The sequence below is a fragment of the Bos javanicus genome, chromosome 11, assembly GCF_032452875.1.
Source record: "Bos javanicus breed banteng chromosome 11, ARS-OSU_banteng_1.0, whole genome shotgun sequence".
NCBI lineage: Eukaryota > Metazoa > Chordata > Mammalia > Artiodactyla > Bovidae > Bos > Bos javanicus.
Window position 1 is genome coordinate 48,200,326 of NC_083878.1, and position 27,027 is coordinate 48,227,352.

At 40.0% G+C, this 27,027-nt stretch overlaps 1 protein-coding gene and 1 long non-coding RNA gene across 2 annotated transcripts in view; one reads left to right on the forward strand and one right to left on the reverse strand.

The window, feature by feature from the left end:
* Nucleotides 1–5,495: 5,495 nt before the first annotated feature.
* Nucleotides 5,496–9,678, reverse strand: LOC133257125 (uncharacterized). Its single transcript, XR_009739419.1, has 2 exons — nt 9,287–9,678; nt 5,496–5,684 (listed from the first exon to the last, which is right to left on the reverse strand). It is a non-coding gene; the product is annotated as an uncharacterized LOC133257125 (long non-coding RNA).
* A 59-nt stretch (nt 9,679–9,737) lies between these two features.
* The window catches only part of CHMP3 (charged multivesicular body protein 3), a 40,209-nt gene continuing 22,919 nt past the window's right edge, over nt 9,738–27,027 (forward strand). Inside the window, exons 1-2 of the mRNA XM_061432628.1 lie at nt 9,738–9,953; nt 23,680–23,740. Coding sequence (XP_061288612.1) covers nt 9,909–9,953; nt 23,680–23,740 — 106 coding nt within the window. The 5' untranslated portion in view covers nt 9,738–9,908. The remainder of the gene's footprint in view (nt 9,954–23,679; nt 23,741–27,027) is intronic.

Genomic DNA, 27,027 nt, shown 5'->3' on the forward strand with positions numbered 1-27,027 from the left:
AGTTCAAAAGCATCAATTCTTCGGCACTCAGCCTTCTTCACAGTCCAACTCTCACATCCATACATGACCACAGGAAAAACCATAGCCTTGACTAGACGGACCTTTGTTGGCAAAGTAATGTCTCTGCTTTTGAATATGCTATCTAGGTTGGTCCTAACTTTTCTTCCAAGGAGTAAGAGTCTTTTAATTTGATGGCTGCAGTCATCATCTGCAGTGATTTTGGAGCCCCAAAAAGTAAAGTCTGACACTGTTTCCCCATCTATTTCCCATGAAGTGATGGGACCAGATGCCATGATCTTTGTTTTCTGATTGTTCATACAAGTTACCGGTGTATGATACAGTGATTCACAATTTTATACTACATTAATATTACTATAAGGAGAAGGCACTGGCAACCCACTCTGGAAAATCCCATGGATGGAGGAGCCTGGTGGGCTGCAGTCCATGGGGTCGCTAAGAGTCAGACACAACTGAGCGACTTCACTTTCACGTTTCACTTTCATGCATTGAAGGAAATGGCAACCCATTCCAGTGTTCTTGCCTGGAGAATCCCAGGGACGGGGGAGCCTGGTGTTGCACAGAGTCGGACATGACTGATGTGACTTACCTGCAATATTACTATAAAACATTGACTATATTCCCTGTGTTGTGCAATATACCATTGTACCTTATTATATATATATAACAGTTTGTATTTCTTAATCCCTGTTCTTTTAATGCCCCTTTCCCCTCCCTCTCCACTGTAATAACCACTAGTTTGTTCTCTATATCTGTGAGTCTGCCTTCTTTTTTGTTATATTCACTAATTTGTTTGTGTTTTAGATTCCACATATAAGTGAGATCATACAGTATTTGTCTTTCTCTGTCTGGCTTATTTCACTTAGCATAATACCTTTCGAGTCCATCCATGTTTTCACAAATGGCAAAATTTTATTCTTTTTATGGTTGAGTGGTAGCCCATGTGTAATCTGCTGTTTAATTCATTCACTGAGGTTTATTCAGTGACTAAGGTTTTTATTTCTGTTGTTATATTTTCTTACGTCTAGAAATTCTTTGGTTCTTTTTCATTTTTATGGTCTCTTGTTTCTTTAAGTCCCTCTTTCATTTCTTTGAACATTTTAAGTATAGTATTTTTATTTTACATTTGAGAATTCTAATATCTGATGTGCTTTGGACTATAATTATGATTTCTTTTAAATTTACTCTTGGCCTCACATATTTGCATTTGGAAAATTTTGTTTATCTTAATATGTATGAGACACAGGTTTGATCCCTGGGTCAGGAAGATCCCTTGGAGTAGGAAATGGCAACCCACTCCAGTATTCCTGCCTGGAAAATTACAGGGACAGAGGAGCATGGTGGGCAACAGTCCATGGGATCACAAAGAGTTGGACATAAGACTGAATGACTAAGTATACAATCTGTAGGAATACTGCAGTGCCTGAATTTGGGGTATATTCTTTCAAAATGAGCTCAGAATGTTCTGACAGGTACTGATGATGCCGTCCACTAAAGAACAGTTTAAATTAATATCTAGGCTTGGGATTTCCAACACTGTGAGAATATAGTATGGCTTTAAATCCATATAAGGGCATATTTATAATGATGCTTTCTTAAGGAAGCCTTCTATTTTTATTTTTCCTTCAGAGCTGTGGCCTAAAACATTTCCTTCTTGGCTGCCTTTGCAAGCAGATAAGACTTTTTTCCTAGCCTATTCCTTCACTGAGGATAAGGTCATCATGGCTCCTAGCTTCGGGGTGGAGGGGTGTCTCAATTTTGCTTCACCATTTTATCCTGCCAAAGGCCTTGCCTTCTGTTCCTCTATCCAGTCATTAAAATCAAGCGTACTATTTGATTCCATTTACACAAAGTTCAAGAAGAGCTGAAACTAAATCTATAGAGATAGAAATCAGACTAATGACTCTCTTTTGGGAATGTTGACTAGAAACAGGGATGATGGAGCCTTCTAAGATTTGGAAATGTTTTAAATATTGATCTATGTAGTGATTCTGTAGGTTTACACATATGTACAAATGCACAGGACATACACTTATTTGAACACTTACTGTCTGTGTCATACTCTTTTTGCAGTACACAAACAGGGTTCTTGGTTTCTGTTATTGGCAGATATTGCTGATTTCCCTTATTTTTCTGAGAGACCAACCATGCACATAAAATAGTGCAGCTGTATGTTATTAAAACTATGTGGTTTGCAGTGAGTTTTTCAGAATTTCCAGTCCCCAAAACGTTGAATGTGTGAGCTGCATGCTCACACTTTCCGATTCTGATACTGTTTCTTGGAGACTTTAGTAAAGTATTGCTTAAAAATTCAGTTTGATTTTTCTTATGGTTTAAAATAGAACTTGTCCAGTTATATTTTTGATCTGCTTTGCTTTTATTTTTAGTTTTTTATTGGAGTATAGTTGATTTATAATGCCACTTTCTGCTATACATAAAAGTGAGTCAGTTATACATATACATATCAGTTCAGTTGTGTTCAACTCTTTGCGACCCTATGGACTGCAGTACACCAGGCTTCCCTGTCCATCACCAACTCCTGGAACTTGCTCAAACTCATGTCCGTAGAGTCAGTAATGCTATCCAACCATCTCATCCTTTGTTGTCCCCTTCTTCTCCAGTCTTTAATCTTTCCCAGCATCAGGGTCTTTTCCAATGAGTCAGTTGTTTGCATCAGGTGGCCAAAGTATACATATATCTACTCTTTTAAAGATTCTTTTCCCATACAGGTTATTACAGAGTATAAGTACAGTTTCCTGTCGTTCGATTTTTTTTTAAGTTCAGGCTTTGTCCCTGCTGCGCTGTGGAGAAATAAGAAAAGGCATGTAGTCTCCCATGAGAGGAGCTTTGGTGATAGAAATGGTGCTCTAGAGGGCAATACAGGGTGGCTGCAGTGATTACTGTGATTTCCCAGGGACGGTACTCGCTTTAAGCCAGAGCCAGTCATCAGATATGTACTTACCCTTCCCAAATGGGAACTACCCCTACTTTGGGGCACGATGGAAGATAGAGGTTTGTTGTTGTTGTTTAAAGAATTCAGCTAACCGGTTTGCCTCCACCCTCTATCACTTTATTTCTTCTTTCAAGTGTAGGACCCATGTGTATATGTGAAGATTGTTGAAGTTGAATTGTGCCCCTTCAAAAGATGACATTCTAAACCCCTAGTACCTCAGAATGTGACCTTATTTGGAAATAGGGTCATTGCAGATATAGTTAAGATGAGGTCATGCTGGATTAGGGTGAACCCTTCATACAGTAGGACTGCTGTGCTTACAAAGAGGAGAGTATCCCTGTGGACTGGATTGTGTCCTCCCCAAATCCATGATACATTGGAGCCCTAACCCCCTGTGTGATGGTATTTGGAGAAGGGTCCTTTGGGAGATGATTAGATTTAGATGAGGCCTTGAGGTGGGGACCTCATGACAGATTAGTACTCTTATAAGAGAAGGCAATAGTTATTAGTACTCTTATAAGAGAAGGCTATGTCTCTACCATGTGAGATCCTAGCAAGAAGGCCAAGCCAGGAAGAGCGCTCTCCCCAGGCTGGCACTTATCTTGGACTTTCAGCCTCTAGAATTACTAGAAAATAAATTTCTGTTCTTTGAGCCACCCAGTCTTTGGTATTTTGTTTTGGCACCCCAAGCTGACTAACACAAACACTACATAGTAACGGAGGCAGAGATTGGAGTGATGCAGTGGCAAGCTGAGGAAAGCCAGTGCTTGATGGCCATCACCAGAACCTGGAAAAGGGCAAGGAATGATCCTCCCCAGAGTCTCAGATGGAGCATGGCCCTATTGAATGGCCCTACTGATACCTTGCTTTTGGATTTCTGGCCCCAGAACTGTGAAAGAATAAATTTATCTTGTTTAAACCACCTGATTTATCATACTTTGTTAAAGTGGCCTCGTAGAATCTAATGAAAGTTGCTCAGTCATGTCCAGCTGTATGTGACCTTATGGACTGTAGCCTGCCAGGCTCCTCTGTCCATGGGATTCTCCAGGCGATACTAGAATGGGTTGCCATTTCCTACTTCAGGGGATCTTCTGAACCCAGGGATCGAACCCAGGTCCCCTGCATTGCAGGCAGATTCTTTACTGTCTGAGCTTGAAGGAAGCCCTAAAATAGGAGTCTTAATACTAGAGTCATTGTAAGGTTGGTGGAGGAAGGTTGGAAATGGGCAGGAGATGATTCAAAGTTTCTCTTTGCCTTATTTCAAGTCATAAACTGTGGTCAGGAGTCCCTCACACTGGAGGTTAGTCAGAAATTAAGAAATCCACTCCAAAATTATTATATAAGGTATGGGAGGGAATTCAGTTTCCCAAAGGTCAGTTTACAGCTAAAATTTTGAGAGTCCATCTGTTGTATAAAACAAGGTATATCTTGTTTTTATTAGGTCAACATTCCTCCTAGGAATTGGATTGTGACTTTCTTGCCCAAAGCATTTCATCAAACTGTCTACCTGGTGTATGAGGAACAGTTGTAAGCCAGGAAGCTCTCTAAGGTAGGAAATCTTACCGAAATAAGCAAGGACAAACTGGGGGAAGGAAGGAAACAGTACTTTCTATTTGTCATTTCAAATTTAGGGAAATTTTAAAGCACTGGGCATTGAGACACCTTTCAGAACATCTGTTTATAATATTTTTCAGGGATCAGGAGGAGAGTGCATATAAAACCTTAAAAATGTGTGTGAATAAATGTCTGTGTGAACATATGGAAGGGAGTGCAATCCTGTTAAACACTTGTGGTGCTTGGCAGGAGTAAAGAGCCAGAATGCCTGCTCACTTAGTTCTTCCCACCCCCTCAGATGTGAGTCTCAGCAGGTGGGAGGATCCGGTGCACGCTTCCTGAGGCCTGTGTAGGAAGGATAAATTACAGCCACAGCCACAGCACTGTTTGAAGTGTTAGTCACTCAATCATGTCCAACTCTTTGCAACTCCACGGTCTGTCCATAGAATTCTCCAGGCAAGAATACTGGAGGGGGTAGCCATTCCCTTCTCCAGGAAATCTTCCCGACCTAGGGATCGAACCCAGGTTTTCTGCATTGCAGGCAGATTCTTTACCATCTGAGCTAACAGGGTTGTCCAATGCCAAGGCAGTATCAGGAGACGAATAGAGAGTATATGTTGCTGTAAGAGTGGAGTCCTGAAAATGTGTGGAGGGTGCACAGTGCCCTTCCAGTCACTGAGTAGCAACCGTATTGATGTATTTTTAAGGCTCTGTCAGTAGCTATGGGTGGCGTATTTCCATAGGCTGCCACACGCCAAATCAAATGTCCTATACACTCTGACCTCTCTGTCCTTGAGGACCAACTTTATTTTTATTTACTTTTATTTCTTTGGCTCTGTTGGGTCTTGGTTGTGGCACATGGGGTCTTTAGTTGCAGCACATGAACTCCCAGATGCAGCATATAGGATCTAGTTTACTGAGCAGGGATTGAAACCAGGGCCCTTGCATTGGGAGTGAAGAGGCGATGACCAACTTTAGACAAGTGCATTTAGTAAATGAAATGCTTGTGATCCCAAACCCCCATCCAGTAACTGGGAAGGCTCTAGGCACATGCTGTTTCTTTTGCACTGGAAACTCTTCATCTCTCCGCTTGCTCATCCGTCAGGGCTCAGCTTATACAGGCATACCTTGGAGTTACTGCGAGTTGATTCCAGACCACCTCGATAAAGCGAATAATGCAAGAAAGCTTGTCACATGAATTTTTTGGTTTCCCAGTGTATATAAAAGTTATGTTTACACTACACTGTAGTCCATTAAATATGCAATGGCATTATGTCTAAAAAATGTACATATAAAAAATACTTTATTGCTAAAAAAGGCTAACCATCATCTGAGGCTTCAATAAGTTGTATTACTTTTGCAATAGTAACATCAAAGTTCACTGATCACAGATCATAACAAATATATAGTAATAGTGAAGAAGTTTGAAATGTTGCTAGAATTACCAAAATGTGACACAGAAACAATGTGAGCAAATGTCATTGAAAAAATGGTGCCAAGAGACTTGGTGATGCAAGGTTGCCACAAACTAACTGTTAAAAAAAAAAAAAGCAGTATCTGTGAGGCACAATAAAGCAAAATAGGCTCAGAGAAGGGTCACTATTCATCATGTGCTTCCTATAGTCAGAATTTTACACATTTGTGGTAATTCACTTGATTTTACTTATCACCATTATTTAGTACTTGTCCTTCTCATCAGATTGTATGGGGTTCTTTTCATTCATTGTTGTTTTCTTAGAGCCTATAGAGTGCTTAATATATAATAAGTATTTGGTAAATATCATTGACTAACTGGAGTCCAGTGTCCCCCCGCCTGAAAAATTGCCGCTTTATAGTTCATGCTCAAAAAAAAAAAAAAAAAGAAGAAGAGGGGTATGGTGAAGGAGACTTCAAAACATTTCCACAGATCTCTTATCTTCAGAGAGCTCCATCATACTAAAAAAAACCAGAAACAAAAAAAAAAAAAAAAGGAAGGGAGACAATTCAATGGAAAATGGGCAAAGGATACAAAGAGGCAATTCACAAAAAAGATTCAAATAGCCAAAAAATATACAAAAAGATGCTCATCTAGACTAGTAATCAGATAAATGAAAATTTAAAACAATATGCCCTTGAATTGGCAAACATATAAGTGATTAATAATATTCATAATATTCATTGTCAGCAAGCATTTAGGGAAAAGAGAACTCTAGTACACTGTTGGTAGCTCAAACTGTGCAACCTATACAGAGTATATAGTTAGTACTTTAAAACTTGTGCTTTAAACTGTGTCTATTGTTAAAGGGGAAAATTGGAACACATTGCGTTATACGATAGGGAAATGGTTAAATAAATAATAGTACATTCCTGCTTTGGAATCCCTTAGCTCTAGATATTAACATCAAAGAAAATCTATGCAAAATTTTTTAAAAACAAGATTGCAAAACAGTATGTAGGAGATGATCCCAAAGAAGTAAAACTATATTAAAAACATATTCTCCAAAGTAAAAGCCACAAAGAATTCACACCAATTATTTAAATAACTATAAATAATTTGAGAACTTTTTCCCTGAGAGAGTGTGGAAGTTCTACTTTTTACAATGAACATGTACTGCTATTTTTTAGAACATTATTGAAGTATGTTGATGTAAAGTGTACAAATTCAAGTGTCTGTTTTTACTGAAGTACAGTTGATTCACAGTGTGTGAGTTTCAGGTGTACAGAAAGTGATTCAGTTATATATCTTTTTCAGATTCTTTTCCATTTTTGGTTATTACAACATATTGAATATAGTCCCGTGTGCTATACAGTAGGTCCTGTTGTTTTATATACAGCAGTGTGTATCTCTTGCCCGTCCTCCTTTCCTTGTGGGAACCATGAGTTTGTTTTCTATGTCTGTGAGACTGTTTATTTTACAAACAAGTTCATTTGATTGTTTTTTAGATTCAGCACGTAAGTGATATTGTATGGTATCTGGCCTCTTCTGTCTGACTTACTTCACTTAGTATAATAATCTCTAGGTCCATCCATGTTGCTACAAATGGCATCATTTCATTCTTTTTTATGGCTCAGTAATACTCCATTGTATTATCCATATCTACAATATCTTCTTTATCCATTCATCTGTTAATGGACATTTAGGCTGGTTCCATGGTGAAGTGTCCAATTTTTAACAAAAGCATATATCTGTGATACTGTTGCCACAAGCAAGATAATGTCCATCACCTCCCCAAATATCCTTTATGTCCCTTTGTAATCTCTCCTTCTTGCCTCTTTTAAAAACAACCCCTGTCCCCTAGCAACCACTGATCTACTAGCACTAGAGTTTGCATTTTCTAGAATGTCATAGAAATGAAATCATACAGAATGTACTTTATTTCCTGGCTTCTTTCACTCAGCATAACTATTTTGAGATTCATCTACGTTGACGCAGATATCAAGTTTGTTCTATTTTTATTATCTACCACAACTGGTTTATCCATTTACTTGTTGATGGACCATTGGATTATTTCCATTTCTCAGCAAATACAAATAAGGATGCCAGTACAAGTCTTTGTAATCACATGTGCTTTTCCTCCTCTTGGATAAATAACTAGCAGTGGAAATGGCATGAGGCAGATATATGTTTATCATTTAAAGAACCTGCCAAAGTATTTTCAGAATGGTTGTACCATTTTACAGTCCCACCAGAGATGGGAGTATGGGGTTGAGGTCGTAAATAAGTGGATTCTTCACCATCATGAGACAAGGTAATGAGAATAACCAGCAGCTCACCAGTGTAGATTCAGAGATTGCCCAGCTAAAATGCAACTACTTCTTTCTAGTCACAGAGTCCTTTGAGAATTTTATTAAGGTTATATGGTTTATGTGGGCTTCCCAGGTAGTGCTAGTGTTAAAGAATCTGCCTACCAATGCAGGAGACATAAGAGACCCGAATTTGATCCCTTAGTCAGGAAGATCCCCTGGAGGAGGGCATGGCAACCAACTCCAGTATTCTTGCCTGGAGAATCCCACGGACAGAGGAGCCTGGCAGGTTATGGTCCATGGGGTCGCAAAGGGTCAGACATTACTGAAGTGACTTAGCACCCCCACGGTCTATGCAGACTGTTGCTGCTGCTAAGTCACTTCAGTCGTGTCCGACTCTGTGCATAGACGGCAGCCCACCAGGCTCCACCGTCCCTGGGATTCTCCAGGCAAGAACACTGGAGTGGGTTGCCATTTCCTTCTCCAGTGCATGAAAGTGAAAATTGAGAGTGAAGTCGCTTAGTCATGTCCGATTCTTCGCGACCCCATGGACTGCAGCCTACCAGGCTCCGCCGTCCCTGGGATTTTCCAGGCAAGAGTACTGGAGTGGGGTGCCATTGCCTTTTCCGATGCAGACTGCAGGACCACACAAACACACGCATACACACAGGCACAAGGCATGTAGGAATTATCCCCGTTGGAAATTGCCATGGCCTGAACAAAAGCTGTGACACTGGAGATGAAAGGGGAGGGCTGGAGTTCCTTAAAAAATTGAAAAGTTACAACTGTTGGGACTTGAAAGGAGAGGGGAGAAAGAATGATGCCCCGGTTTTAGTGACTAGGCCATGGTGGAGACAACAGAGGGGAGGAGCAGCTCTAGCGGGAGGAAGCGGTCGTTTCTGGCTCGCTGCATGTGAGGTGCTTACGATCTTAGGAAAGCGGTTATAAAAGTATCTTGCCTGGGCGGAGATACAGACTTCCGGACAGTAAGGAGATCAAACCAGTCAATCCTAAAGGAAATCAACCCTGAATATTCACCGGAAAGACTGAAGGTGAAGCTCCAATCCTTTCGCCACCTGATGTAAAGATCCGACTCTTTGGAAAAGACCCTGCTGCTGGGAAAGACTGCGGGCAGGAGAAACGGATGACAGTGGATGAGATGGTTGGATGGCATCACCCGACTCAACAGACGTGAGTCTGAGCAAAGTCCGGGAGATGGTGAAGGACAGGGAAGCCTGGCGTGCTGCAGTCCCTGGGGTCACAAAGTCAGACACGACTGAGCGACTGAAAAAACAGACTTCCGGGACAACAAAATACAGATTTAGGTGAGCAGGTGCAGCTGTTATCACCGGGTTCAGTCAGTAAGTTCGCATCCTTCGGAGGAATCACCTCTACGCCTCAGAAAAACACACCTAGCTCCTCACCTGGGTCCACAAGTCCCCTCCCCGAAAGTGCGCGATTGCGTCAACCTTTCTGACAAAACCTCCGCCCCGAGTCTGCGCATGAGTTCGGCGCATGCGCACCAGGCTCCCCGCGGCCGCTCCCTGCTCCTGGCGCCCAGACTCCTTGCCTCTCAGCGGCCCCGCCCAGGCGGCTGCCCGTGACCTGCCACGGCGCGGGGAACGGAAAGCCGGGAGGGGCGAGACGAGGTCAGTTCGCCATGGGGCTGTTTGGAAAAACCCAGGAGAAGCCGCCCAAAGAGCTGGTAAGGGCAGCGGCGGCGGCACCGGAGTGGGTGCGTTTGCGTGGGGATGCGGTGGAGTTGGTAAACGACTGGACACTTCCACCGCGGCTGGCTAGGTGCCGCTCGGCCCCCATTTCCGGGGCCTCCCACTCGACCGAGGGGCCGGAGGAAGTCTTTAAGGAAGCGGCTGTGGGGAAAGAGAACCCCGGAGTCCCATTTCCACAAGGGGGCCGAGGGCCGGGTGAAGGGGTTCCGTGGAATCGGCTAGGGGCGCGGAGGCAGCAGCGCCGGCCCGGCCTCTGGAACCCCTTCCCCGGCGCGCGGTGGTAGGTCCCGCGCGGAACCTTTAGCTGGCGCAGGCCCCGCCCCCTCCCGGCGGTCTGCGGACGGCGGGCGGACCTGCAGGGTCCCTAGCATCTTCCCTAGGAGCCCATCCCGAAGTCGAGAAGGTTCAGGCACCTGTCGTCCCTTCCTCGCAGCCGCGCCTTATTGAGAGGGAGACTCAGGGTCTCTTTCCTCTGCCCTTCAACGTTGACAACCAGACGCACAATGATAGCAGGGACCCTACTTTTGGAAGAGTGGTACCTTAGTAACTACATCTGGTGTAGAATTCTGAATCTCCCTGTCAACTTCCATCACTTCCCGATACTGTGGAGCGCTTTAAGAGTGCCCTGCCGAGTCCGGAGCCTAAGTTCGTATCCAGGTTCCGCACATAATCAGCTTTGTGATCTAGGGAAAGTTCATTTCTGCGTGCCTTAGTCTTGTGTGTTGAGTAGGAATGATAGTGTATCACTTTAGAGTCATAGAAGACGGAAGGACGTTAAGTTTTATTAGCTAGTAGTGTGCTGCTGCTGCTAAGTCGCTTCAGTCGTGTCCGAGTCTGTGCGACCCCATAGACGGCAGCCCACCAGGCATCCCAACTGGGATTTTCCAGGCAAGAATACTGGAGTGGGTTGTCATTTCCTTCTCCAATGCATGCATGCATGCTAAGTCGCTTCAGTCGTGGCCGACTCTGTGCGACCCCATTGACAGCGGCCCACCAGGCTCCTCTGTCCACGGAATTCTCTAGGCAAGAACAGTGGAGTGGGTTGCCATTTCTTTCTCCCAGCTAGTAGTGCTAGTTTCGGTAAATATGTTTGTTTTAGGCCGCCCCATGCGGCTTGCGGGATCTCAGTTCCCTGACCAGGGATCAAACCAAGTCCGTGGCAGTGAAATCCGGAACCCTAATCACCGGACCACCAGGGAACTCCCAGAGTAAATTCTACATCAAGGGTCCCCAACGTCTGGAATCTAATTCTTGATCTGAGGTGGAGCTGACCCACAGTACTCGTATTGCTCTTCATTGGTTCTGAAACCATCCTCATCCTCCTTCAGTGGAAAATTTGTCTCCCACGAAAACAGTCCCTGGTGCCAGAAAGACTGGGGACCGTTTTTGTACCTTACTTTCAAAGTGCAGACCAACAGCATCACCTGGCACCTTGTTAGAAATCTCAAGCCCCATCTGTTGAACCATAATTTGAATTCTGACAAGATCCCCGGTGATAAGTATGCATATTAAAGTTTGAGAAGCATTACAACACCCAGTACATACTTATTCATAATGGGAAAAAAAAAAAAATCTTTCATTTAATAGGTGATCTCACCTGTTCAGCTGTGTGTGTGTGTGTGTGTGTAAGTCGCTCAGTCGTGTCTGACTCTTTGTAACACCATGGACTGTAGCCGGCCAGACTCCTCTGTCCATGGGATTTTCCGGGCAACAATACTGGAGTGGGTTGTTTTTTCCTTCTCCAGGAGGTCTTCCCTTCCCAGAGATTGAATGTCTCCTGCGTTGCAGGCAGATTCTTTACAGTTTGTGCCACCAGGGAAGCCTGTTCAGCCCTAGCAGGCATATTTCAAACCATTGTCATGCATCAGGAGGTTGCTGGCACATCCTGTGTGTGTTGATGTTGATTGTATTCAATAATCATAGGTACTAAAACAGTGTTGTTGTTCAGTTGCCATGTCGTGTCCCACTCTTTGCAACCCCAAGGACTACAACGCCAGGCCTCCCTGTCCCTCACCATCTCCCAAAGTTTGCCTGAGTTAATGTCCATTGCATCGGTGATGCCATCCAGCCATCTCATCCTCTGATGCCCTCTTCTTCTGCCCTCAATCTTTCCCAGCATCAGGGACTTTCCCAATGACTCGGCTGTTCACATCAGGTGAAAGACCCTGATGCTGGGAAAGATTGGAAGGACTGATGCTGAAGCTGAAACTCCAATACTTTGGCCACCTCATGTGAAGAGTTGACTCATTTGAAAAGACCCTGATGCTGGGAAGGATTGGGGGCAGGAGGAGAAGGGGACGACAGAGGATGAGATGGCTGAGGACATCACTGACTCGATGGACGTGAGTCTGAGTGAACTCTGGGAGTTGGTGATGGACAGGGAGGCCTGGTGTGCTGCAATTCATGGGGTCACAAAGAGTCGGACACGACTGAGCGACTGAACTGAACATCAAAAATTCAGTTCTACAACAAGCATCTTAGAATACATACAAGCCACAAAATGTTCATTATATTATGCTATTCAGTTTGCAAAGTAATGTCATACTCTTACTTCATTTAAGCACCCTAGTTTCTGTTTTACCAGCAAGTAAAGCTGAGTAAGTTGCCCTAGGGAACTAATATTTACTGTTCTAGTATCTACTCCAGTCTAGTATCTGCTCTAGTATTTTGGTCAGTTCAGTTCAGTCACTCAGTCGTTTCCGACTCTTTGCGACCCCATGGATTACAGCACGCCAGGCCTCCCTGTCCATCACCAGCTCCCGGAGTTCACCCAAACTCAAGTCCATTGAGTCGGTGATGCCATCCAGCCATCTCATCCTCTGTTGTCCCCTTCTCCTCCTGCCCCCAATCCTTCCCAGCATCAGGGTCTTTTCCAATGAGTCAACTCTTCGCATGAGGTGGCCAAAGTACTGGAGTTTCAGCTTCAGCATCAGTCCTTCCAACGAACACCCAGGACTGATCTTCTTTAGGATGGACTGGTTGGATCTCCTTGCAGTTCAAGGGACTCTCAAGAGTCTTCTCCAACACCACGGTTCAAAAGCATCAATTCTTTGGTGCTCAGTTTCTTCACAGTCCAACTCTCACATCCATACATGACCACTGGAAAAGCCATAGCCTTGACTAGACCGACCTTTGTTGACAAAGTAATGTCTCTGCTTTTCAATATGCTATCTAGGTTGGTCATAACTTTCCTTCCAAGGAGTAAGCGTCTTTTAATTTCATGGTTGCAATCACCATCTGCAGTGATTTTGTTATCTTCAGTGTTTGGCCTTAGTTTTGCTGTTCATAAAATGAGAAGATTCTGGGGAAATAGTCTCATTACCATTTAAACTAGTGCAAACTGTGCAGTGAGATTGATAACTACTGATCTGAGCTGTGGCTGGATGATCTTGATTATTCCCATTTCTCTTACATAACTTTTTCTTTCACAAAATCCCTTTCCATTTTGTAAGTTAATGAAAAAATTTTGATGGGTTTAATGGACCTTTTTCTCTGACATTTAAAGACACATGTATAAAGTTTCTGTAGTTTTTTGATAAGTGTTTCTGATGACTGAATTTTTATGGCTCTTCTTCACAACACATGTTTTATGCAGTTAAATTCAACAGATATTTATCGAGCATTTCCTTTGTGTAAGACATTGCACAAGGATTTAGTGAATAAGAAAAGGTCTTTGACCTTCTAGAGTGTACAGTCTATAATGTGTATGCACATTAATATCACTGTGTTAGTTGTATATAATTATATTAGTTTAATATAATTAACATAGTGATTACAAAAGAGACTCAATGGACATGAGTTTGAGTAAACTCCAGGAGTTGGTGATGGATAGGGAGGCCTGGCGTGCTGCAGTCCATGGGGTTGCAAGAATCGGACACGACTGAGCGACTGGACTGAACTGAACTGATAGGGTTCTGTCTAGTTATACTACAGACGGGTGTAACTTACCCTAGGGGTCACAGAAGGCCTCCCAAAGTAACAATTAAGCTGAGACTTGAAGACCAAATTCAGAAAATATATTCTTTAACTACTTTTCTGACTATTGTTAACATTTGGGGAAAGCAAGATTTTCTGGTACTTGTGTGAAATTGTTGTTCCGTTAGTTGCCACCTTTTACATAGTTATTGAATTGTTCCAATTCATACTTCAATGCTTCTAATTATAGATATACTTTAAGTATAAACAAAGTAGGATTTATCATTTTTGGGTGTTAATAAAATGGACATTGTGCTTAATCAGCATTATTGGGAAGATTTGAATGTAGGGCATCCCAAAACTAGTTACTGTCCATTGTGATAAATATCTATTTGTTACATGATCAGTTGAGTATATTTGTGTGGGTCTAATTCTAGGCACTCTATTCTGTTCCATTGATCTGTGTGTCTATTCTTTAGACAACTACTCTGTCCCAAATATTGTGCCAAGTTGCTCAGTCATGTCTGACTCTTTGCACCCTAATGTGCTGTAGCCCACCAGATTCCTCTGTCCATGGGATTTTTCAGGCAAGAATACTAGAGTGGGTTGCCATTTCCTTCTCCAGGGCATCTTCCTAACCCAGGGGTTGAACCTCCATCTCCTGTGTCTCCTGGATTGCAGGTAGATTCTTGACCTATTGAGCCATCAGGGAAGCTCGAATACTGTAGCTTTATATTAAGTCTTGAAATTGGGTAATAGGGCATCTTCCAGCTTTGTTTCTCTTCACTTTTATCAGGGCATTTGCCTTTCCATATAAACTTTTAAATCAGTTTGTTGATATCTACAAAATAGACTTTGGTGATTTGATTGAGATTGCATTGTATCTACAAATGAAGTTGGAAAGAACTGATATCTTAATGTTCAGTCTTCTAATACATGAACATGGAATATCTCTCCATTTATTTATATGTTTTTTTTTCCTTTCATTAGTGTTTTGTGGTTTTCTACTGGTAGATCCTATACATATTGTTAATTTATACCCAAGTGTTTTATTGTTTTCTTTGGTGCTCTGCTAAATGTTTTTAAATTTTCTGATCACTTATTACTGTGTATTTGAAAGTGGTTAACTTTTGTGTATTAACCTTATGCCCTATGACCCTGCTGTATTTGCTTGTTAGTTCTTGGAGTCCCTGGTGATTTTTTTGGATATATGTATGTGTATGTATATATATATATCCAACCCAAAGAATCAACAGAAAATATCACTTTAATTGTTTTGTCCCAAATTTGTATACCTTTTATTTCCTTTTCTTATTGTGCTAGCTAGGACTTCATTACACATTGAATAGGATTAGACAGAAATTATATCCTTGCCTTGTTCCTGATATTAGCAGGGAAGGCTTCTAATTTCTTGCCCTTGGTTATATTGTTACCTATAGTTTGGGGTGGAGGAAGCTGCAGTTTTTAAAAGTTAAATTGAGGGATTTTCATTTTATTCAGGTTTATAATTCAGTTTAGTCACTCAGTTGTGTCAGACTCTTTGCAATCCCATGGACTGCAGTATGCCAGGCTTCCCTGTCAATCACCAACTCCTGGAGTTTACTCAAACTCCTGTCCATCGAGTTGGTGATGCCATCCAACGATCTCATCCTCTGTCATCCCCTTCTCCTCTGGCCTTCAGTCTTTTCCAGCATCAGGGTCTTTTCAAATGAGTCAGTTCTTCACATCAGGTGGCCAAAGTATTGGAGTTTCAGCTTCAGCATCAGTCCTTCCAATGAGTATTCTGGACTGATTTCCTTTAGGATGGACTGGTTGAATCTCCTTGCTGTCCAAGGGACTCTCAAGAGTCTTCTCCAACACCACAATTCAAAAGCATCAATTCTTCGGTGCTTAGGTTTCTTTATAGCCCAACTCTTACATCCATACATGACTACTGGAAAAACCAAAACTTTGACTAGATGGACCATTGTCAGCAAAGTAATGTTTCTGCTTTTTAAGGTGCTGTCTAGGTTGGTCATAACTTTTCTTTCAAGGAGCAAGCATCTTTTAATTTCATGGCTGCAGTCACTATTGGCAGTGATTTTGGAGCCCCCAAAATAGTCTGTCACTGTTCCCCTTGTTTCCCCATCTATTTGCCATGAAGTGATGGGACCAGATGCCATCATCTTCGTTTTCTGAATGTTGAACTTTAAGCCAGCTTTTCACTCTCTCCTTTCACTTTCTTCAAGACACTCTTTAGTTCTTCTTCACTTCGTGCCATAAGGGTGGTGTCATCTGCATATCTGAGGTTATTGATATTTCTCCCAGCAGTCTTAATTCCAGCTTGTGCTTCATCCAGCCCAGCGTTTCTCATGATGTACTCTGTATATATGTTAAATAAGCAGGATGGCAATATACAGCCTTGATGTACTCCTTTCCCGATTTGGAACCAGTCTGTTGTTCATGTTCAGTTCTAACTGTTGCTTCTTGACCTGCATACAGATTTCTCAGGAGGCAGGTAAGGTGGTCTGGTATTCCCATCTCTTGAAGAATTTTCCAGTTTGTTGTGATCCACACAGTCAAAGGCTTTGGCATAGTCAATAAAGCAGAAGTAGATGTTTTTCTGGAACTCTGTCATTTTTTCAATGATCCAGCAGATGTTGGCAATTTGATATCTGGTTCCTCTGCCTTTTCTAAATCCAGCTTGAACATCTGGAAGTTCACGGTTCACGTACTATTGAAGCCTGTGTTGGAGAATTTTGAGCAGTACTTTGCTAGCATGTGAGATGAGTGCAGTTGTGTGGTAGTTTGAGCATTCTTTGGCATTGCCTTTCTTTGGGATTGGAATGAAAACTGACCTTTTCCAATCCTGTGGCCACTGCTGAGTTTTCCAAATTTGCTGGCATATTGAGTGCAGCACTTTCACAGCATCATCTTTTAGGATTTGAAATAGCTTAACTGGAATTCCATCACCTCCACTAGCTTTGTTTGTAGTGATTCTTCCTAAGGCCCACTTGACTTCACATTCCAGGATGTCTGGCCTTAGGTGAGTGATCACACCATCATGATTATCTGGGTCATGAAGATCTTTTTCGTACAGTTCTTCTGTGTATTCTTGCCACGTCTTCTTAATATCTTCTGCTTTGCATGAAATGTTCCCTTGGTATCACTAATTTTCTTGAAGAAATCTCTAATCTTTCCCCTTCTATTGTTTTCCTCTATTTCTTTGCATTGATCAACGAGGAAGGCTTTCTTATCTCTCCTTGCTATTCTTTGGAACTGTGCATTCAAATGGGTATATCTTTCCTTTTCTCCTTTGCCTTTCACTTCTCTTCTATTCACAGCTATTTGTAAAGCCTCCTCAGACAACCATTTTGCCTTTTTGCATTTCTTTTTATTGGGGATGGTCCTGCCTCCTGTACAGTGTCACAAACATCCGTCCATAATTCTTCAGGGACTCTATCAGATCTAATCCCTTGAATCTGTTTTTCATTTCCAATGTATAATCGTAAGGGATTTGATTTAGGTCATACCTGAATGGTCTAGTGGATTTCCCTACTTTCTTCAGTTTAAGTCTGAATTTGGCAATAAGGAGTTCATGATCTGAGCCACAGTCAATTCCCAGTCTCTTTATAGTTTTTGCTGACTGTATAGAACTTCTCCATTTTTGGCTGCAAAGAATGTAGTCAGTCTGATTTTGGTATTGACCATCTGGTGATGTCCATGTGTAGAGTCTTCTCCTGTGTTATTGGAAGAGGGTGTTTGCTATGAGTGGTGCGTTCTCTTGGCAAAACTCTATTAGTCCTTGCCCTGCTTCATTCTGTACTCCAAGGCCAAATTTGCCTGTTATTCCAGGTAGCTCTTGACTTCTTACTTTTGCATTCCAGTCCCCTATAATGAAAAGGACATCTTTTTTGGGTGTTAGTTCTAGAAGTTCTTGTAGGTCCTCATAGAACCATTGAACTTCAACTTCTTCAGCATTACTCGTCGGGGCATAGACTTGGGTTGCTGTGGTATTGAATGGTTTGCCTTGGAAACAAACAGAGATCATTCACGGAGAGTTTTTATTGTGTATATAGAATATTGTCAAATGGTTTTTTCATGTCAGTGCATATGATTTTTCTTATCTATTGATGTGTAGTGGATTATGGTGGCCAATTTTTGAATGTTGAACCAGCCTTGCCTACCTAGAATAAATCACACTTGGTTATGGTTTATAATTCTTTTTATATAATTTTGCATTCAATTTGCTAACATTTTGTTGAGTATTTTTGCATTCATGATATATACTGGTCTGTAGTTTTCCCTTCTTGTAATGTCTTTATCTCGTTCTGATACTAGGATTATGCTAGCCTCGTAGAATGAGTTAAGAAGTATTCCCTCATATTTTCTTGAAGATTTTGTAGAGAACTGGTATTTCTTCCATAAGTCTGGTAGAATTCAGCAGTGAAACTGTCTGGGCCTGTTACTTTCTTTGTTGGCAAGTTATTAACTACTGATTCAATTGTTTTAATAATGATAGGCCTATTCAGATAATCTACTTCTCATATGGATTTTAGTAGGCTTTCAAGTAGTTGGTCCCTTTCATCTAATTTACTAAACTTGTGAGCATAGAATTGTTCATAATATTCTTTCATTTTTTATTCTCCATGGACTCATTAGCTGATGACCCCTTTTGTACTTCTGATATTGGTAAACTTGTCTTCTCTTTTTTTTTCTTTGTTAGTTTGGCTAAAGGCTTATTTATTTTACTGATCTGTTTAAAGAGCCCAAATTTTTGGCTTCATTGATTTTGTGTTACTCTCCTCTCTTCAATTTCATTGCTTCTCTTAATTTTTTAATTTCTTTTCTTCTGCTTGCTTGATGCTTAAACTTCTATTCTTTCTTTCGTTTCCTAAGGTGGAATCTTAGGTTATTGATGGTTAGATCTCTTGTTTTCTAATACATGCATTTAATGCCATAAATTAATTTCCTAATGCTTTTGCTGCATCCTGTACATTTTCATAAGTAGTATTTATTTTCACTTTCATTTAATTCAAAATGATTTTAGATTTCTATTGAGACTTTTTCCTTGACCCATCTGTTATTTATATTTATGGTGTTTAATCTCCAAATATTTGGGGATTTTTCTGGTACTGATTTCTAGCTTCATTCCATCATGGTCTCATAACACAGTTTGTATGATTTCTGTTTTTTTAAATTGTTGGAGTATGTGCATTATGGCCCAGAAAGAGGTCTGTCTTGAGAAGTGTTTGCCTGAAAGCTTGAGAAGTGTATGCATTCTGTTGTTAGAATATTCTGTAAATGTTAACTAGATCAAGTTGATTGATAGTTCTGATTAGGTCAGCTATATCCTTACTTATTTGCTCTCTGTTCCATCTGTCAAATTATATCAAGAGAGGTTTTGGTATATTGTAAATGTTGTGTTTATATGGAAATGTTGAATTACTCTTTTAAAAGTGTATCACAGTGATTTGATACCTGTCAATGTTCATTTATTTGGAGAAGGAAATGGCAACCCACTCCAGTGTTCTTGCCTGGAGAATCCCAGGGACGGGAGTAACCCCAGTGGGCTGCCGTCCCTGGGGTCACACAGTCGGACACGACTGAAGTGACTTAGCAGGAATGTTCATTTATAATCAGACATTTTTATTTCAGACATTTTTATTTTCTTTCTCCTTGAAAGGGGAATTTCTTTTTTTTTTTTTACATTGTACTTTCTCCCATAGATTTCTCCTAAAGTAATACTTCTATGCTTAAAATAATTTATTATACTTAGAACAAAAGTATGTACATACTTTTTATGATAAAAATACTCAGAAAACTAGGAATAGAAGGAAACTTTCCTAACATGATAAAGGTCATTTATAAAAATTTGCAGCTAACATGATACTTAGTTATACGTTATAAATTGTGAAAGATTGAAAACTTTTCCCATAAGATCAGGAGCAAGACAGAGATACCAGCTTTGCTACTACTAATCAACATTGCATTAGAAGCCCTAGCCAGTGCAGTTGGGCAAGAGAAAAAAATAAAAGGCATCCACACTTATAAGAAGTAAACCTGTTAATTTGTTGATAACATGATTCCACAAATAGAGCACTCTAAAGATTCCTGATGCACCAGAAAATTAGTTGTAGGTGATTCAACAGAGTTGCAGGTTTCAAGGTATTTTAAAAAATCAGTTGTGTTTTTTACACTCACAGTGAAAAATCTAAAAAAGGAAATTTTGAAATTTCATTTACAGTAGTATCCAAAAGGATAAAATACGAGGAATAAATGTAACCAAAGAAGCAAAACATTTATACACTGAAAATTGCAAAAAAGTTGCAAGAAGAAATCCCAAGTTTATAGATTGCAAGACTTAATGTTGTGAAAGTGTCAGTACTTCCAAAAGTGATCTGCAGATTCAGTGCAGTGCCTATCAAAATTCCAAATGTCTTTCTTGGAGAAATGGAGAAGTTGAGCTTCAAATTCATATGGAATACAACAAATTCCAAATAGCCAAAGCCATACTGCAAAAGAAAAACAAATTTGAAGGACTCATAGTTCATAACTACAAAACTTACTATAAAGCTACTGTAATTAAAATAGTGTGCAATTAGCATAAGGTTAGATATATAGATCAATCAGTAGAATAGGATTGAGACTCCAGAAGTAAAACCATACACCTGTGGCCAGTTGATTTTCTGTAAGAGTGCCAGGATCATTCAGTGAAAGATTGTCTCTTCAATAAAAGGTCTGTGACAAGTGGGTATCCACATGTAAAGAAATGAAGCTGAGCTCTTATCTCACTCCATACACAGAGATTAACTCAAAATGGATCAAAGACCTAAATTAAAGTCTTTGACCTAAAACTATAAAACTCTTAGAAAAAAATGTAAGGGTGAGTCTTCATGACCTCATATCTGACAGTGGATTCTTTTGTTATAACACCAGAAGCACAAGCAACAGAAGAAAGACAAATTGGAATTTCTCAGAATTAGTGCCTTTGTGCACCAAAGGACATTATCAAGAAAGTGGAAAAGATGACCTGTGGAATGGGAGAAAATATTTGCAAATTATATGTCCAGTGAGGATCTACTATCAGAATATATAAAAAATTCATACACTCAACAATAAAAAGGCAACTGAACTTAAAAATGGATAGAAGACATTAACAGACATTTCTCCATGGGAGATACATTGAAACAAATGGCCAACAAGCACATGAAAAGGTATTCAGCTTCATTGGTTATTAAGGAAATGCAAATCAAATTCACAGTGAGATACTCTTTCAATAGTTTCAGCCGATTTGCTGTAATTAAACAGTTGAAAAATAACAAGTGTTGACAAGGACATGGAGAAGTAGGAACCTTTGTACATTGCTTGTGGGAATGTAAAATGGTGAAGCCCCTTTGAAAAAGAGTTTTGGAGTTTCTCAAAAATATAAAATAGAATTAACGTTTTTTGTTCAGTCACCCAGTCATGTCCGACTCTTTTGCGACCCCATGGACTGCAGCATGCCAGGCCTCCCTGTTCCTCACCATCTCCAGAAGTTTGTCCAAGTTCATGTCCATTGCATGGGTGATGCCATCCAACCATCTCGTTCTTGGATGCCCTCTTCTCCTTCTGTCCTTGGTCTTCCCCAGCATCAGGGACTTTTCCAGTGAGTCGGCTGTTTGCCTCAGGTGACCAAAATTATCACGTGACCCAGCAATTCCACTCCTATGTGTATACCCAAAAGAATTGAAAATAGTTACTCAAACAAATACTTGTGTTTGTTCATAGCAGCACTATTCACCAGAAAATGAAACCAACCCAAATGTTCATCAGTAGATGAATGGCTAAATAAGTGGTGTTGTATGTACATACCATGCAATATTATTCAGCCATAAAAAGGACTGACGTATTGATACGTGCTACACCATGGAGGAACCTCAAAACCACTATACTAAATGAAAGAAGCCAGACATGAAAGACTGCATATTCTATGATTTATTTTATATTAAATATCCCAAATAAGCATATCAAAAGATTAGAATAGCAAATTAGTAGTCACCAGAGAATGGGAAGGAGGGTGGTCATAGGGGAAGATTATTTATAGGGTATAGTGTGTTCTTCTGACACACTGAAAAAGTTCTGAGACTAGAGGGAGTTGGTTTTCAAATAAAGTGAAGGCACTAAATGCCACTGAATTATACATTTTAAAATGGCTAAGTGTGTGCTATGTGATTTTCACTTTAAAAAACATATAAACCTAACATTAACTTTTTAAATTGTATAACTATGCAGTTTTAAGTTCTTTAATATTTCATTTGGGAATTAGAGTTGTTGTATAATAAATATTTTATAGATTTTGTTAAATAGTGGTTTTAAAGTCATTATAAATAAAATTTATTGACAATTCATCCTAAGGGTATGAATTTTTTAGTGCCGTTTAGTTCATGTATCCATGGATAAGTGCTAAAGGGTTCAGCATCAATTCCATTCCTGTTTTATTTTTATTTTTGACCTTAAATCCCACAACCATTGTTTATTATAAAGGTTAACCCTGATCGTCATGATTGGTAGAATTTCTGGTAGTAATCGTGGGCACCAGGGTCTCCAGACTTTTGAATTTGCAGCTATTAGCAGTGTTCAGTGTCCTCATCTTGGTTGAGGATGTCTTTGATCTTTTTTTTTTTGGAAACCTATCTACATATTTCTGACGGTAAGATCACCAGGGCTTTGAAGGTGAACTGGTAGATTGCAAAAATCTGGGGTATGTGACCACCACCCTTCACATGGACACTGAGGTCCATGCCAGCTAATTGCTCCTTCCCAAGAAGTAGAACCGTTGCTGGGAGCTTGTATTATAGCTGTGCATGGGTGGATCAACTCTGGGGGTAACCCATTCACCTACAGAGACTGTTGCCCTCTTTGCAGTGTGCCGTGACTATGGCCATCTTCTTGTGTCTGAAGATCTGTGCCAGGTGCCAGGGGCCCTTGGATGACATGACACTGGTGTAGACAAGAGATCTTCATTGTGAGGTGCCTCAACTAGAAGAAAGTCCTATTTTATGTTTTATTAGACATGAACGTTGGGAAACATTGTTAATATTAATAAGTAGATGGTAGTGGAAAGGATTTTGTACATCAGCATCACATAGTTCTTTGAACTTCTGGATCATATGCCAGAAAGCACATATTGATTTAATGTAAAGTTTAGTTTTAATGATTTATCAACTGATAAATGATTTTCCTTCATTTTTGAAATTGAAGGACTAGGGAAAAATGCGTAAAAATGTGGCAATCATGAGTCATTCACTACTTTCTCAACACCTACACCAGTATTTCTAGTTGGCTCTATGTTAAGTGCTTCAGAGGTTTTTGCCTCTCAGGGAAATCTATCATAGTAAAAGACTTGGAGGCTGGAGAAATATTTCTTCTGTAAAATGAAGTGGTGTAATTGTTAAAGGGAAGAAAGAAAAGGTGAACTTTTATGACACAGGTACAGCAGTTTTTAAAATAATTATGTATAGAAATAAAAAAATCTGTTGCCCATAAAACCTTTCTATCCCCATGTACCTCTTGAAAAATTGTATATACCTGCAGGGTGTTGAACTCTCTCAGAGATTTTGTACAAAGTGCTTCATACTGCCTTCAGAATAGGAATCTTTGAATAGTCTGAGATTTCTATGTACTATGAATAAAAAGACTAAAAAAAAATAGAATTTGGCCCCAAGGCAGTTTCTTTCAAAATAAGCTTATTTTGTTTCTAGATTGTGTCAGGATTAAATGTAAAATTGGCTTCTCTTATAATTCCTTTTCTAAAATTTTTCCCAGGTCAATGAATGGTCATTGAAGATAAGAAAGGAAATGAGAGTTGTTGACAGGCAAATAAGAGGTAAATTACTATTTTATGTCTCTTATCCTGTTGCTGTATTTTGCATTAGTTCATAAAAATAAGCTGAATCTACATGCAGAAAACATAGTTTATATTATTTATAGCTCTAATTATTTGCTTTCTAATTATAAGAAAAATAAGATATAATCAACTCAAAGAAACTTTACATTTTAAAAGAAGTAAATCTTTCCTGGAGCCTGAAATTCAGCTATTCAAGGGGAAGGGACCATGTTCATTCAGCTCTGATATCCTAGAGTCTAGGTTCGTGTTGGAAACAAAGCAGGTGCTCACGTTCTATGATAGAATAATGGCCTCCCAAAGATGTCCATGTCCTAATACCCAGAACCTGTGAATATGTTACCTTACATGGCAAAAAGGAACTTGCACATTTGATTAGAGATCTTGAGATGGGGAGATTATCCTGGGTTCTCTGGGTGGGCCCATTGTAATCACAAGAGTCCTTATAAAAGGGAAGCAGTATGTTGATGAAAGGAGTTGTGACCACAGAACCAGATGGTGGAATGGTTTGCTTTGAAGATGAAGGAAGAAGACATAAGCTAAGGAATGCATTTGACCTCTAGAAACTAGAAAAGGCAAGGAAATGGATTCTTTCTTGAAGCTTCCAGAAGAAATGCAGCTTTTCCAACACCTTGATTTTATTATATATTTATTTGTGGTTGCTCTGGGTCTTTGTTGCTGGGCGTGGGCTTTCTCTAGTTGTCGTGAGCAGGCTTCTCTGCAGTGGTTTCTCTTGTGCAGCACAGGCTCTGGGCGCATGGACTTCAGTAATTGTGGCAGGCGGGCTCAGCAGTTGCCGAGTGTGGGCTCTAGATCATGCAGGCTTCATTAGCTGTGGCACACTGACTCAGTAGTTATGGCTCATGGGCCCTAGGGTGAGCTCAGTAGTTGTTGTGAACAGGCTTTAGTTGCTCTGTGGCATGTGAAATCTTCCTGGACCATGGGTCAAACCCATGTCCCCTGCACTGGCGGGTGGGTTCTTATTCACTATACCATCAGGGAAGTCCAACAATACTTTGATTTTAGACTTCTGTTCACCAGAATTAAAGAATAAATTTTTGTTGTTTTAAGCGTTTAAAAAAAAACACCTAAATAAACTTCTTCCTATTATAAAGAAATGGTTTTATGGAAGTCAGATTAAATAAATTGTACACTCATGTTCATAACAGCATAATTCTCAATAGCAGAAGGTATAAATAACCCAAATTTCTACTGACAGATGAATACATAAACAAAATGAAGTATATACATACAATGGGATATTTATTCAGTCTTTAAAAAGAAGGAAATTCTGATACATGCTAGCACATAAATGAGTCATGAAAGCATTATGAAGTAAAATAAGCCAGACACAATGGGACAAATACTCTGATTACACTGAGTCTAATTTATAGAGAAGAAAGCAGAATAGTGATTACCAGGGAATGTGAAGAAGGAAAAATGGAGAGTCACTGTTAATGTGAACAGAGTTTCAACATGAGATGGAGGGAAAGTTCAGGACATAGTGGTGATGGCTGTACAACAGTGTAAGTGTACTTGATATCAATGAACTGTATATTTTTAAATGGTTTGCATTCATCAGTTTATGTACATAGGATATCAGTTATATGTGGAATGTAAGCTATGATACAAATGAACATAACTATGAGACAGAAACAGACTCAGAGATAGAGAACAGACTTGTGGTTGCTGGGTGGTGAGGAAGGTTTAGGAGAGGGAAGGATTGGTCACATGGTAATTAATTCTGTATTTAAATAAATTTTGGGGGGGGGTGGTGGGCATTAGGAGAGGGAAAGATTGGTCAAGTGGTAATTAATTCTGTATTTAATTTTAGATACTAATTTTAGCCATGATAGCATTTTCCACAGCACTGTACCATTTTACATCCCTGACATCAAGGACTAAGACAATCAGAAACAACCACAGGGACTTCCCTGGTGGTCCAGTGGCTTAGACACTGTACTTCCACTGCAGAGGGCCTGGGTTTGATCTCTGGTCATGGAAGTAGATCCCACATGCCACCACTAAGACTTGGTATGGCCAAATAAATAAAATATTTTAAAAATAACAAAGAGAAGCAACCACATGTACTGAGGAATATAGGTGGTCACTGTGCATGCCCAGGGAAATACACAGGTTCTGAAAAGACCTGAAAAGGCTAAGTTTACATCTCAGGATGAACTCAGTACAGAGATACCCTACAGCAATAAAACCAAACAAAAAAGCCTGTCAAACCCTGGGGAAGTAGGAAAATCTAATTTCCAGAGTTATCATCTTAAAAAGCTTAAATGTCCAGTTTTCAAAATAGCAACAAGATCACAAGGTATCAAAAAAAAACAGGGAAGTATGGACCATTGAAAGGAATGAACAGAAAACTTCCCTGAAAAAGACCAGATTGACAGATTTACTAAACAAGACTTTAAAACAACCATCTTAAAGACATGCAAAGAACTAAAGTAAGGTGGAACAAAGTCAAGAAAATGATAATAAGCAAAATGGAAGTATCAGTAAAGAGACAGAAAACATGAACAAGAAGCAAAAAGAAATTATGCACTTGGAAAATATAATATTCAATGAAAAAATTTCTAGAGTTATTCAGAAGCAGAGTTGAGCAGGCAGAAGAATTAATGAACTTGAAAATAGTACAGTTGAAAGGGTCAAGCCTGAGGAACAGAAGGAAAAAAAAAATGAAGCAAACAGAGCCTAAGGGACCTGTTGGAAACCATTAGTTGGGGCAGCATACACATTGTGGATGTCCCAGAAGAAAAGGAAAGAGAGAAGGTGCAAAGAGATTATTTGAGGAAATAAAGATAAAAACTTAACATATTTCATGAAAAATGTGAATATAACCACCCAAGAAGCTCCACACACTCTAAGGTGGAATAAACTCAAGAGGCCCATGCCAAGGCATATTATAATCAAACTATAGAAAGACAAGGGGTGAATGTTTAAAGCAGCAAGAAATGGCTTGTCACATACAAGGGATCCTGAATAAGACTTTCAACAGATTTCTCATCAGAAATATTGAGCTCCAGAAGGAAGTGAGTTTATATATTTAAAGTGCTGGAAGAAGATACCTGTATATCAAGAATCCTATATCCAGCAAAACAAAGGAGTGACCGTCCTACTTAAACGAAAGCTCATTGGGTTTGTTATCACTAGACCTGCCTGGCAAGAAATGCTAAAGCATGTCCTTCAGGTTGATAGATAGTAACAAACTGTTACTGTAGATAGTTACAATAGATAGTAACTTGAAGCTATAATGAAAA